At 38.5% G+C, this 14,580-nt stretch overlaps 2 protein-coding genes across 6 annotated transcripts in view; one reads left to right on the forward strand and one right to left on the reverse strand.

Moving 5' to 3' along the window:
• Positions 1–10,194, reverse strand: part of Itfg1 (integrin alpha FG-GAP repeat containing 1) — a 144,125-nt gene extending 133,931 nt beyond the window's left edge. Inside the window, exons 1-4 of the mRNA XM_028893960.2 lie at positions 9,787–10,194; positions 8,038–8,110; positions 4,791–4,936; positions 3,026–3,083 (exon numbers count right to left, since the gene is read on the reverse strand). Of these exons, the coding sequence (XP_028749793.1) occupies positions 3,026–3,083; positions 4,791–4,936; positions 8,038–8,110; positions 9,787–9,991 (482 nt within the window). The 5' untranslated portion in view covers positions 9,992–10,194. The remainder of the gene's footprint in view (positions 1–3,025; positions 3,084–4,790; positions 4,937–8,037; positions 8,111–9,786) is intronic.
• A 33-nt stretch (positions 10,195–10,227) lies between these two features.
• Phkb (phosphorylase kinase regulatory subunit beta) overlaps positions 10,228–14,580 on the forward strand; it is a 210,132-nt gene continuing 205,779 nt past the window's right edge. Inside the window, exons 1-2 of one of the 5 annotated variants that reach the window (XM_028893954.2) lie at positions 10,229–10,353; positions 12,272–12,377. In XM_028893954.2, coding sequence (XP_028749787.1) covers positions 12,326–12,377 — 52 coding nt within the window. In that variant the 5' untranslated portion in view covers positions 10,229–10,353; positions 12,272–12,325. Of the gene's footprint in view, positions 10,354–12,271; positions 12,378–14,580 lie in introns of all 5 variants that reach the window. The other 4 variants (XM_028893956.2, XM_028893952.2, XM_028893951.2 and 1 more) reach the window with 4 other exon arrangements.

Here is a 14,580-nt window from a genome sequence, read left to right on the forward strand (position 1 = left end):
CCAACAGCTCTTGGAATGGGAACTAAGACCCTCTCAACAACAGTGAAATCATAACTGGTACTCAAAACCTAGTCAACTACCCAAGGTAGTGAAGTCATGGATCTTGGAAGAGAACCTACCAACCTCCACTTTACTAAACCAGCACAACCCTTATGACATTCTCAGTATTTGTCCTCATCCTCATAGATAAGTATAGTCCTCACACCTCATCAAGGAAACTTCTCTTTTCATTCTCTTTTCAACAGATGGAGACCATTCATTCCCAACTGATATATCTACAACACAACTCTTGAACCTAAGGCTCAGGGATCATTGCAGAAGAGGGGACAGAAAAATTGGGAAGGCCAGAGGAACAGACTCTCACAGTTTGCTGTGAGACTGTGTCTCCTAAAAATGTCATAGATGCTCTATCTATGAAGGGTTCACCAACATGACTGCCTAAACATGAGCTGAACAAAGATAACAATAGCAGACATGCTAAAGTGCATGTGTGAAAGCCCAGGAGGCCTCAACTCTATACAAAGAACTATAGGTAACTAAGGAAGACTGAGTGTGGAAGAAATAGTCTCCTCCAGGGATGAGTATACCAATTGTTTATCTAGTATCAAATGGTCAGCCCTCTAAACATACACACAAGAAACATCATAGAGACTGAGCAGGTTATATTTAGGAATACATACGTATATACACATATGCATGTAACAACAATTAAGAAAAAAGAGGCCATTAATTTGAAAGAGAGCAAGAAAGTATCTGTGGGAGAGTTTCGATGGAGGAAAGGGAAAGAGAAAATGATATAATTATAATATAACCTCAAAAAAAAAAAAAGGAAAGAAAAAAAAGAACTGTATTTGCATGAGCTACTTTTGGAGACAGAAGGGTTCTGACAGTTCGACTTTCTTTTTTTTTTTTTGATTTTTGGGGACAGGGTTTCTCTGTGTAGCTTTGCGCCTTTCCTGGGACTCACTTGGTAGCCCAGGCTGGCCTCGAACTCACAGAGATCCGCCTGCATCTGCCTCCCAAGTGCTGGGATTAAAGGCTTGCGCCATGATGGCCCGGCCAGTTCGACTTTCTAAGCAGTAGCATAAAAAAAACAAACAAACAAACCAAAAAACTCTTGCTAACCCATACTGGACGCATCTTAGAGCAGGAATTAATGTTAGTTTTATGACCTTTTGGGTTTATCTGTGAGCTTTGTGTAATATGAGGCTTGGCTTCTTAAAAGATGGGTTGTGACCTCAAATGGGATTCCATAATTGATGTAGGAGTTGCAACTATTTGGCAACAGTAAAAAGGTTTTGAATTTTAAACAACCAAAAATTAATTTAAATCCAAACATATGATGAATGTGAGGTATTTTTGCATTATATAACTGCACTGCAGCTTTGGTTATAAACACAAAACAAGTACCAGGCACCACCCAATGGCAACCAATGCTCTGCTGCCTGAAACTCCTTGCTCACATTAGTACTACTGCATGGTATGAACTGCAGTGCTCTGAGTATACAGTTTGTGCTGTTATGGAAACATAATGGTTTAATTACAGAGAGAAAAAAGGCATGTAAGTACCAAATTAGCAACTATTTGAATTGTATTGTTAGCATGTTTGATTTTTAAAACTAATTAAGTTGTTCACTTAATTTCATGAAAAAAAAATCATTCAATAATGGCTTGATATTAAGTAGACTTTCCAACAATTTCTGAAATGACCCTAAACAAACATCTGCCATTTAAAAAATTATATATTTATTATATATATTTCTCAGCATTGATGTTTAGAAAATGAAAATATCTGATGTTTAGAAGATGAAAATATTGATCATCTTGGAAAACAATGAAAAAGGTCTATATTCTGCACTATGAAATGTTCAACCAAGATTTGGTTCCTATGTAAAGGTAAAAAAGAACACCCTCATTTTTGTAAGTAAATTTAACTAATTTTAAATTAACAACAAAATTATATGTATAAAAAGCAATTATTTTAAAATAAAGCTTTAATGATTCACAGTCAGTGAGTGTTTGACTTGCATATCTCTATTATACATCTATACAGCAGAGTCATATAGGAAGGATGGAAAGGGGTCATAAGAAGGACAGCATTAAGGTCCTGCTCTTGTCTCTCCATGACAGTGAAGGAAACATTAGACTTAAAACAACCCATAAAAGAACCCCTAGCTGCTATACAAGTTCATACTTGTCACTGATCATTATAATAACAATGAAAAAACATACACGTATAAAAGAAATCAAACGAAGAACTCTTCAGAAGTTCACTCTATGGGTTTCTAGTTCAGACTTCTTATCACTGTTGACCCATGATGTGGGAATGATTTTACCAACTGTAAATGGTATCACTTGGGAACCAGAATGTGACCATATTTTATGTTCCAAGAATGATCTTTACTCTATTACCTATATTATCTTGTTCAAAATTTAGATTGAGTCATCTCATTTATTTTGAGTAAATAAATAACATAAAGGAAGATTTATTTTAAAGGACTACATTTTCTTCTTAATGTGGAAATCTTTCCCCATTTCTGGAGGGAACACTATCTTCTTCATATTTGTCAATAAACATTTTAACTCAAAAAATGGTATCTTAATTAAAGAATGATACATGACTACATATCACTATACTACAAGGAGCAAATATGAAGTCATCGAAATAAAAAAAAATCCGTATCTTCCTTTCTGCAGGATAATCAAATTTTTCTTTCATCTGTGCCTTTACTTCATCATAGCAAACAAATCACGTATACAGGTTCCTATAAGCTTTAAGAAGTGAATTTAGTGTCAATCTTACTTAAGAAAGTAATTTCCACTTGGGAGGCAGAGCCAGGCGGATCTCTGTGAGTTCAAGGCCAGCCTGGGCTATCAAGTGAGCTCCAGGAAAGGCGCAAAGCTACACAGAGAAACCCTGTCTCGAAAAACCAAAAAAAAAAAAAAAAAAAAGTAATTTCCTACATAAAAGATTTTATTTTATGTTTCTAAGTTTTAAACTGTTCAAAAGCAAGCACATACTTACTCCATAATCAGTGGTTGGTCTTGAAAAGTCCTATTGAGTATGGTCATGTTCTTAGAATCTGTAAAAAAAGGATATATATGTATATATCCACACATAGACATATATACATACAATACACACAAATATAAAGTGCTAAGCATTTAAAATTATTTTTCTTATCTACAAAGTATTCTTTCATTCTTTACAAGATTCATCTCTAACTTCCTGCAACAGTTACTACTACGTAGACATCAAAAGCTTCATTTAATGGTAAGCCATACAAGAGTTCAAGTTATAGTGAAGATTCAATTGACAATTTCATTTGAAGTTCCCATCTAAATATCTTTTAGTTGAATTATTTTTCTGTACAATTTAATAATCAACAAGATTTCAATGTAAACAAATAAAACTGCATGTCTCAACCTATTCCACTCTGCCATGTCCATGTTTTTGTTTTTTTTGTTTTCTTATAAGCAGCACTTGCATATGGTACTCTTGTAAATTAAAGGATGATTGGATGCATTAAGATTATTGTCTGTATTCCCGAATGTTGACAAAAAGCACACCTGAATTTACCCTTTTTGAATAAAGCTGTCTACTTCTGAGTTATCAATTGGCTTTTCAGATAGGCTTTCAAGATTCATGGATGGATATAATAGATTGACTCACAACCTATAACTTTCAGTACTTTCCTATACTGGAAAACTAGAAAGCAAAAAGAAGGGTTTGCCAGATATCCTATAACTTTCAGTACAATAATGTAAGCCTTGCTGTGGTGATTTGAATAGGTGTGGCTCCCACAGACTCAAGTGTTTCAATGCTTGGCCCATATGGAGTGGTACTATTAGGAAGTGTGGCCCTGTTGGAGAAAGTGTGCCACTGTGAGGGTGGGCCTGAAGTCTCAGGTGCCTAAGATAGGCCTACTGTTGCATTCACTTCTACTGCCTGTGGAGCCAGATGTAGAACTCTCAACTGCCTCTGCACAATCATGTCTGCCTGCACACCACCATGCTTCCCACCATGATGAAAATGGACTAAAGGTCTGAACTACAAGCCAGCCCTAATTAAATGTTTTCCTTTACAAGAGTTGCTGTGGTCACAGCGTCTCTTCACAGCAATAAAACCCTAACTAAGATACTTGCTAACCAGATAGACTGTGATTTTTACAGGCATGTGGGGTAAGGCAACGTCTATAATTCTACTAGACCCATCTTTGTGTTTGCACACTGAATTTGGCAGTATTAAGAGGCCAAGTGCACCATCCATTTTGCTGAGGAGACTATTAGCAGAACTGGCATCATCTGAGCAGCTGTTGTGCACCTGGCCACTTCTCATAGCTAAAGGACACAGTATCTTCCTTAATGTCCTTAGGATTGTTCCCTCAAAGCTCTGAAGTTTGTTCTTTTTGCCTCGAGACAAAGTCTCACATTTAGCTCTGACAGGCAGGCATGGAAGTCTGAGATCTACCTGTCTCTGCCTCCCAAGTGCTGAGATAAAGTTGTGCATCATACTAGGCCTAGAGTGAATTATTTAGTTACTCCAACAACACTAAAAAGCGAATAGGATCTCTTCTTGAAGCAATCAAGAGTAGATTTTACTCTCTAGAATGGACTAGGTTAGTTTGCAAAGAAAATAAGCTTTTAAGAAGTTTTTACTAGAACATGAGAACAGAATATTCCATTGTTTTGAGAACAATAACTGTTACATTTTCATTAAGAATATCAGGTATGTTTTCAAAATTTATCCTTTCCAGTCAATACTAAATAGTAAAAAATTTAAAACTCACTTAATGTTTGATTTTGTCCCCAGAAGATAACAGCTCCTAATTCATTGTTGCTATGATTTTGGGGAAAATATGTGAGCAGGACATCCATTTGTGAATCCCCATCATAATCACCAGGGACTACACTTGTTACTAATGCACTGTGACTCCTAAAGGAAATAAGAATTTTAAAAATATCAGAAAAGTTATAGCAGAAAAGGACATCTATATATTTACTATGCAAAATATTTTAAAATCAAAATTCAAGACTTAATAGAAATAATTAAATTTATTGTTTCTTTTGTATCTTATACCCCCTTGGGTGTATAGATGCTTCTGGTCTACAGAAGAATTCATAATGAATGGAACATAGAACAGTTTCTATATACTACCATAAATCTGAAGTATGTCAGTATGTTCAAGCACTGGCTCAGTGGTGGTGTTTGTACAGTACAGATGAGGCTTTGAGTTTGACTTCCATTGTTACTAAACATAAGCAAAATGAATACAAGGGGCTGCAGAGATGGCTTAGCAGTTAAGAGCACTTGCTGTTCTTGCACAGGACATGAGTTAGGGTCCTAGCACCAACAAGGTGGTTCAGAACTATAGCTTCAGTTCCAGGGGGATCCAATGCCCTTTTCTGACTTCTGAGGGCTCTTGTATACACATGGTGCACTTATAGACACTCAGGTATATACATACATATAAAAATAAATATTTAAGGAAAACAAAAACAAAACCACAGCACAAAAATTTATTTGAAAACATGGAAATAAACACTAAAGGTTAAAAATGGTTGCATCTGAGAAGAATAATAGAGTGCAGGAATAAAAAGACAATTATTTTTACTTTCAAAAATATTCTAAATGCTAATTAAAACAAAGGGCTGAAGAATGCTGGGCAGCGGTGGCACACGCCTTTAATCTCAGCACTCAGGAGGCAGAGGCAGGCAAATCTCTGTGAGTTCAAGAGCAGCCTGGTCTACAGAGCGAGATCCAGGACAGGCTCCAAAACTACACAAAGAAACCAAACCCTGTCTCGAAAAAACCAAAAACCAAAATCCAAAAAAAAAAAAAAAAAAAAAAACCAAAAAAAAAAAAGCTGAAGAAATGGTTCAGTGGTTAAGAAAATGTCCTGTTCTTGCAAAGGACAGGAGCTTGGTTCCCAGCACCAGGAAGGGAGGGCAGCTCACAAACACACATGACTCCTGTGGAGCAGAAGCTCCCTCGGGCCTCTGAAGGCACTTGCACTCACTCACATGCCCATGCACAGACACACAGACAGAGACAGACAAATCTTAATCTTCAAAAAATTAAAATAGCAATTTCTAAAATTTAAGAAATAATATTGTATTAATTAAAAAGCAAAATTTGAGGTTTTGTTTTAACTTAATAAAACTGGCCAGGTGGTGGACAAGGCCTTTAATCCCAGCACTCTGGAGGCAGAGACAGTTGGATGGATCTGTGAGTTTGAGGCCAGCCTGGTCTAGAGAGCTTTTCAGGACAGGTGCTAAAGCTACAGAGAATCCCTGTCTTAAAAAAACAAAACAAAATAAAAAAATAAAATCCAAGCCCTTTATATCTTATGTATTTCCTTGGCTTATAATTTTCAAAGGAAAAAACACCTCACTTTCAGGTGGTTAGTTCATTTCTTATATTATCCATTTCTGCTTTTCTTACTCCAAATACTCATGGCATCAATTACTCCAAAAATATTTCTGAGAATAAATTCTTTTTCATTCATTTATAAATTTCCTCCCAATGTTCTATATTTAAGGCCAATGTTTGACAGCATTCTGCGATTAAATACTGTTGGATTTGAGCACTAGTGAGCCCCACAGGGATGTGAATACACAGAGATGGTAGTGCATGCCTTCCTCAGTTGCTTGCCATGTTATCTTTTGAGACTGGGTCTCTCACTGAATTGGAGGGATCTGTCTGTCAATCTTGTTCCCTCTATCCCAGAGGGGAATGCAAATTCACTTCCTCCTGTTTGTGAAGCAGGTACTTTACAGAGCCATCTTCCTATCTCCTCTGCAGTAATTAAAAAATATATTACTTAGTCTATAATCCCAATTCATACTTTATATAAATAACAGGTAAACCAATATAAGTACATTTTTCATAATGTGTATTTTGTACAACATATACTGACTCCTCTTTTCTCACAGAATTGAATTCAAATATTTTCAGTATTCAGGAAGGATGCTTGTCTGCTCTGACTTCCTTTTCCCAGACTATCATTCTCCCAAGAGTCTCTACCTTTTCTGTCAATAAATCTTCTCACTCATTTGCAAAATGCTATTTTCACTTTCATCTTTTGTAAATGCTATGTACTCAAACTTAAATACTATCAAATAAATGTTATTCAAGCTATGTTGTTAAGCTCAAATCTCATGACTGTCTGGAAGCTGTAGCTTTGGTTTACACTGACCTATCTCTTTCTCCATTAGCTGAGAGAGAGCATCCAACTTGTTTCCTAGAGTTCCCACAACATGTTGGCTCACTATCATTGGGATCAATGTTTCACCATAGCCAACCATGAAAAAGGAACGACAAGAACTATTATTTAAATCACATTTTAAAAATTAAGATAATTTCAAAAGCTTGATTTCAGTTCTGTCAAAATCAGTATTAAAAATTCATCATTATATCAAAAGGAAACAATAAAAACAAAACAAAAGGATTCATTGACCTTTCTTCCACATGCAAAATATTTTTAAGATGGTGAGACTTTCGTGAGGGATCTGCTTCTGCGGGAACTATCATGAGATACAGTTCATTCAAGAAAGCATATTAATTTGCAAGGGAATGAAGGATGTTTATACAGAACAAACCTGGATCCACCAACAAAACTTACTTTTGTAAAGATGGATTATTTTTCAAATTTTTATTTTCAATTATTTATATGTATCTCTCTCTTTGTGTGTGTGTGTGTGTGTGTGTGTGTGTGTGTGTGTGTGTGCTGACACCACAGTGTATAAGTAGACATCAGAGGACAATTTACAGGCGTCAGTTTTCTTCTTCACCACATGGATCCTGGGTATCAAACTTAGGTATCAGATTTAGTAGCGAAGTGCCATCTCCCCAATCTTTATCATGTCTATTTTATTTATTCATTTTGAACAAACTGCTCACTACTCAGACTCCAGAACTAGGAACTTTGTGTCACAATACCACAGCTGAGCAGAACTGATTTCAGATACAACCCAAGCTACAGCATAGTCATACTATAAGGACTAATATTTCCTAAAATAAGCATTTGTACTTACTTCAAGGATATCTTTACTTTGGGTTTAAAATAGGGTGCACTCTGATCTGCTAAAAAGACGATTAAGTCATTTCCTAAAAGAAGCAAATAAATAATTTTAGAAAAAAAGGTCTTTGGTAAATCATGCAGTCAGTGCTTAAAAATTTCTAGGTACTGTTTCTATAAGACTTTTATTCTAATCTAGTCAGAGAGCACTGTCAAGGATACTCACACTAATGGAATGTAGGAAAGGGCAGTATGGAAAAGCATACTTGTTCAAGGCAAAGCCAAGCCATGGGATTCCATCAAGAGGCTGGTGGGCTAAATTAAAAGAACCATCCATATAAAGAAGGCATCTTAAACTATCCTCTTCTACACCGAGTATGAGATCCTGGTTTGATCTGCAGCAATGCAGAAAACACACACCACCACCACCACCTCCACCACCACCACCACCACCACCACCAACAACAACAACAAAACCCATATTCTTTACTGTGCTTTACAGTAGTTAAGCCTTACTTTACTATAGTTAAGCCTTTGTGTTTTCCACATCCAATCAGATCTCCCTTATAGGAGGCTCTTTATTTCATTACACAAATTCATCATGCCAATGATGCAAGAATTCCTACTACATATTCTTCTCACAAGTAATAAGGAGACAATTAAACACATAAGCAGAAAAAGCAGAGCCCTCCAAACTTTCCTCCTTTGCTTGCTATGGAACTACCTTCTGCATGGATGGGTCCATGCAACTCAGTGCTCACTGGGCCAGACTTTCAGAAACGCTTAATCAAACATAGGGTATCTTTAAAGTTAAGGAGAGTCTCTGGATCCAGTTTGGCCAGATTACCTATATAGGTTTGCACCATTCTTACAATATGGGTAATTATTCAAATACAGGGAAAACAAGTCTATAAGAGGTTCTTCTGGGCTGGAAAGAGCCCTCAAAAGTCCTTTTGGGATCCTATCACTCAGCTCTGTATCAGCTTTTAACTTTATTCATGGCCTTGGTCCTTAACCAGCACCTACTAATGAATGTACTTTGTTAGCATCAGATTTTTTTCTTTTTTAAGGCTTAACATAGTTATTGAACTTTCAAGAATGGCTCAAGTTGGCCAAAAGTGATGTGCAAGCCTACAGTGATGACGTGTTGAAGACTACAGTAATAACCAAGGCGAGGAAGGGTTCAGATGTACTCTAAAAGACCAGGCAGATCATGCTGGAGAAGTCCGCGTTTATCAGCAGTTAACAAAAAAAGAAACGCTTGTGTGAGCTGTGCAGTGTTTGGTGCCTTTGGAAGGCACAGTGCCTTCAAAGAAACGTGGATCTTAACAAAAGGAAGGGCAGATGAATTGAGCAAATAGTAGAGGCAGTACATTTCTCATAAGAAGAAACTGTCAAGTTGCATCTTTTCTGACCAAAGAGGGCGGAACATTGGACAAAAGAAGGGAAAGCAGAGGCCAGATACTAAGGCTCTCAGGAATCAGGAAGGACTTTGTCAGGCAGGTGAATATTCACCAGGTGAAGGCTGTAGGCTGGCTGAAGGGAGGCTGGTGTGTTCCTAAGCTTTAGGGACTGATGGTAAAAACGCGCGGTGATTGGGTCAACCCGGGGTTGATAAAAATTGGGGACAGGGAAAGCTGTCAAGGATGATGAAGATAAAAGGGAGAGCCACAAGGCTGGGAAATGCAAGAGGGAGGGTAACAGGAACAAGGGGGCGTGGGTACACCGGGAGGGGCGAACAGAGGGAGGGCCGGCAAGCACTGACTTTCCCGCAGCACGAAGAGGTCCGTCTGCTTGTCGGAGTTGAGGTCCCCGAAGGCCGCCAGGGTGCCCCAGGCCTCCGCCCCAAAGAGCTCGGCCGTGACGTTGTGCAGAGCCCGCGCCGGGGCAGGCCCAACGCCCAGCAGCGCGAGCCCCAAGAGCAGCGGCGCCAGCAGCGCCCCGGCGCTAGGCAGCAGGCCTGCCGCCATGGCGCCCTCGGCCCGGCCGGCCTCCGCCGCGCTTGACGGCAGCCGCAAAGCACCTTGCGACCGGTCGAACCGAGAAAAGACTCAGGGTGCGGGCTCACGGGCTGCCCGTCTCTGCACTCTCACGCTCGCCTAGGGCTGTCCCTCCGACGACCAAGAGGCCGAGGAACCAGGGCGACGTCTGGCTGGCAACTCACTTCCGGCCGGCGTGCCTCTCGACAGTGTCGCGCGCGGGGGCGGGGCCGGGCGGGCGGTGCTGACTGGCAGCCCGGGCGGTGGGCACTGCGCGATGGCGGGGGCGGAGGGACTCATGGCCGAAGTAAGCTGGAAGGTCTTGGAGCGACGAGCCCGGGCCAAGCGCTCAGGTTTGGCTGCCTGTGACAACAACCTTGCCCCTGAGGGTTACAGTGGGTGGTGCTCTTCCTTAAGGCCCCTGGAGGGAGGCAGATGGGCTCGATCATGGGGAATCAACTTGTGTCCCTAAGTTGTCTTCGGAAAGCAATAGGTGGCCCTGACTGTGCCCTGATCTTGTTTCCCCCATGTCCTCCACTCTCTATGCCCCGCTCTTCTCGCATTTAGAAAACTTCCGTGTTTCTTCCCCCAAGTTATTTCCTCCTAAAAAATAACGGCAAGCTGACTTCTCCAGGAAAGTTGCCCCAATGACAAGTTCTTGGGAAAGGAAGGGTGCCTACCACCACTCCTCCTCTGAAAAAGTAGACCTTCATTTTTAGTGAGATCCTAAAGAGCGGGCGACTATTCTTGTGTTATTTCTTATGTCCCCTTCACACTCCTCAGTAATTTTGAGCCGCACACAGTTCTGTGTCAGGAGTTGAGGAAAACAGGGTTTGGGCCACAAAGTAAGTTAGTTTACAGTTAGGGTTCAGAATGAAATTGGCCACTTCCCGAGCCAAGTGATCCCAGCACCTGTAGTTACCAGTCCTGGTTCCCAACCAGGGAGGTCAGAAGATGCCAACAGTCCAAGTGTCCTGAACTGACTTGTTCAAAATGCAAAGTCACTGACGATTTAAAAGTTAGTACTCCTGGTTAATAACTCCTCGGAGGGCCAAGTTTGAAACTGCTCCCATTTAAACTGGATAGAATCTTTAGCAAAAACTGTGTCCTTAAACACAAGAGATGGTAGAATGACAAATCTTCAGTCAAGGACCTTTCCCTTTTAAAAGAGTGAGGAAAGACTGTGGAAAGTACCAACTCCATTCTGGTTTAAATCTTAAAATCCTTGTGTTTATTTACTTAGGGCTGTAGTGGAACAACCACATGAAAAGTTGAGAGAATTTCTCAAAAAGTAGTTGACTTCAGTCTAGAGTCAGTACACTTAAATCAGTCATGGAATATTTGTTTCCTACTTTTTCTTAAAAATTTTTATGTCATAGAAATATTGACTTATTTCTATATGATTACTAACTATGTAGATGTGGGAGTATAAATAGTGTTATGGGGTTGTTCTTCCTGGGCAAAGAGAATATAACTAGTCTTCTAGGGAGTTGAACAATGTCCCCAACACATACTTTTTTGCAACATAATTCCTTTTAGTAAGCATATAGAGTCTATTTTCTCTTCAAGTCTTTGTTTTACTCAAATGCATGTCACAGCAGTAAACTTTGAAAACCTTACTTTTCTTAATAGGGTAAATTTCGTTTAATTTTGCTATTGTTGAATGCAGTTTCTTAAACCAAGTCCCATGTACAAGTAGTTACCTGTATAGTATCATTTTCAAATGTTCCTGTATGTTTAATTTATAAGAGTAAAATTTAGATAGAAGTAAAAAAAAGTTAGCAATTGAAGCAAATCTTTAAAATTAGTTTGTAGTTTCTGATTTTCAGACTGAGAAATATAGACAAAAAAAAACCCCTCTTGAACCACATTATTTACTCTCTGCTTATTACAAAGAATTAACTTGATTCTGTTTACAATTTTTAGGAGCATATATAAATAGCCTTGTTTGAAACATAAATTAACCTGTTGCTGGGATAGACTTCTCTTTGGAGTTCTAAGCATTGTTACATAGTAGCACAAGAACTTTACTATACAATAAATCATGCTACTCATGAAATGTTTCTTAGTAAGTGGATATTATGTTTCTGTCTATTTATGTAAGCAAACTTAATTTACCAAATAAAGGAAATCAAATTTTCAAGTCGTAAAAGATGAACTAAAGTTATTTAATAATCTTCAGTTGTCTTGTGCACATTGCATCATGCTAATAACTGCTCATACTGCTTTCAATTAATCTAACGCTGATTGCTTCTAACCTTCACTAAACAGCTTTAAAATTGGTGTAGTTTAGCCTGCCACGCTTATGATAAGAGTCAAGTTGAAATGGCCCACTCACCTGATGCAGCCTTCTCTTCACCTGCTTTGTTAAGGTCTGGTAAGTGTACAGACCCCAAAAGGGTCAACTGATCATTTTATATGTCGTCGTTTCTGAAGGCTGATGTCACTATATGGTATCTTTTATTTGTTTTATTTCCCTCTTGGTGGACCCAACTTTGAGTACCATTTCAGTTCATGTTGGGCTTATGTTTCCATTGTGTTTTGAATGTGTCTTATGGTGTACAAGGAAGACAAAGGGTGGAGGCCCCGTCCTGACAATTGCAAGATATTTGACCAAAGGTGGTTTCGTAGTGCCTGGGAACTTCAGTTGTCAAATAATTAAATGATTTTTGTCCATTTTCTAGGTATTGTAGTGCACATGGATTCAAGTGTCTTTGTAGTGTGGTTTAAATTCTTCTGGGTACATGCCCAGATGGTAGATTTATTTTTAGGTTTTTGAGAATCCTTCAGCCTTATTTCCAAAATCGCTGCATTAGTTTACATCCCTACTAGCAATTTATAACAGTCCTGTTTATTAACATTGATGGCAGCATTTTTTTTTTTCATTTGTGATCTTGATGGCCCTTTTGACTGGGGTGAAATGGAATCTCAGAGTAATTTTAAAATGCATTTCTCCTATGTCCAAGGATGTTGATGACTTTTAAAAGGATTTCTTAGACATTTATAATTCTTCTTTTGAGAGCTCTATTCTTGTTTTGGATCCATAGCCTGTGTTTTAATTGGGTTGTTTTTTGGAGTTAAGTTTTGGGGTTGTTGGTTTGTTTGTCTGTTTGTTTGAGACAAGGTTTCTCTGTGTAGTCCTGGCTGTCCTGGAACATGTTCTGTACACCAGGCTGGCCTGGAACTGAGTGATCCACCTGCCTCTGCCTCCCAAGTGCTGGCATTAAAGGCGTGCACCACCACCACCCAGCTAGAGTTTAGTTTTTTAAGTTCCTTGTATATTCTAGTTACTAATTCTCTTCACTCAATTAACTGTTTCTTTTGTTGGGCAGAAAGGCTTTTAATTTCACAAGAGCCTGTTTGACCACTGTTGGTCTTATTTTCTATGCTATTCTGAAAACCTTTACCTATCTGTTAAAGTGTACTTGTTGCTGTTTCATCTAGCAGTTTCTGGATATCAGGTCTTATATTGAAATCTTTTATAGATTCGGAATGTAGTTTCATGCAGGGTGAGATTTAGGGATCTAGTTTCATTTTTCTACATGATGATGTCCAGGTTTTCCAACCATCATTTGCCAAGATAATCTCTTTTGCCTAATATAGGTTTTGGCTTTTAGTGGAAAGTCAGGTTGCTTTAGTTGTGGGAACTTCTATCTGGGATCCTCTATTCTACTCCACTGATTTATGTGTCTGTATTTGTGCCAGTACCATTCTGTTTTTATTACTGTGCCTTTCTGGATTAACTTGAACTCAGGAATGGTGATACCTCCTATATCAGTATTGCTTTGGCTCTCCTTGGTGTTTTGTTTCCCTATAAATTTTAAGATTGTGTTTTCACTGTCCGTGAAGATAGTCCTCGAAATCTTGATTGTGATTGCATTGAATTTACAGGTTACCTTTGGTAGAATGGTGACTTTCATAATATTGATTCTTTCAGGCCATGAGCATGGAAAACCATACCATGTTCTAGTGTCTGTCTTAATTTTTTTTTCCTGTGTCTTACAGTTTTCATTATAAAGGTTTTTTTTTTTTCATTACCTTAGTTGGGTTTATTTCCATTTATTTTATTTTTTTGGTGGCTATTGTAAATGAGATTGTTTCACTGGTTTTTCTTTTAGTATGTTTGTCATTGATATATAGGAAGGCTATTGATTTTTGTGTGGTCATTTTGTAATCTGTCACGTTGCTGAGTATCAAGCTCTATTGTTGGAATTAGTGTCTCATGTATAAGATTGTATTGTTGGCAAAGAGTGATACTTTGACTAATATTTTAAGCCTTTACTTGCCTCTTAACTTCTTTCTCTTGTCTTGTTCTAGTTCAAACTTCAGTTACTCTATTAAATACAAGTGGAGATACTGGACATCCTTGTCTTGTTCCTCATTGTAGTGGGACTGCTTGAGTTTTTCTCTATTTACTATGATGTTTGCTATAAGTTTGTAGTATATAGCCTTTATCTTGTTGGGATATGCTCTCTCCATCTATAAACTGTTCATATCATGTATCATGAAGCACTGTTGGATTTTCTTGAAAGCCTTTTCTGTGTCAGAGGTCAGAGAGGGTAATGGATCCCTTGGAAACA

Source organism: Peromyscus leucopus, chromosome 5 (assembly GCF_004664715.2).
Source record: "Peromyscus leucopus breed LL Stock chromosome 5, UCI_PerLeu_2.1, whole genome shotgun sequence".
NCBI classification, from domain to species: Eukaryota; Metazoa; Chordata; class Mammalia; order Rodentia; family Cricetidae; genus Peromyscus; species Peromyscus leucopus.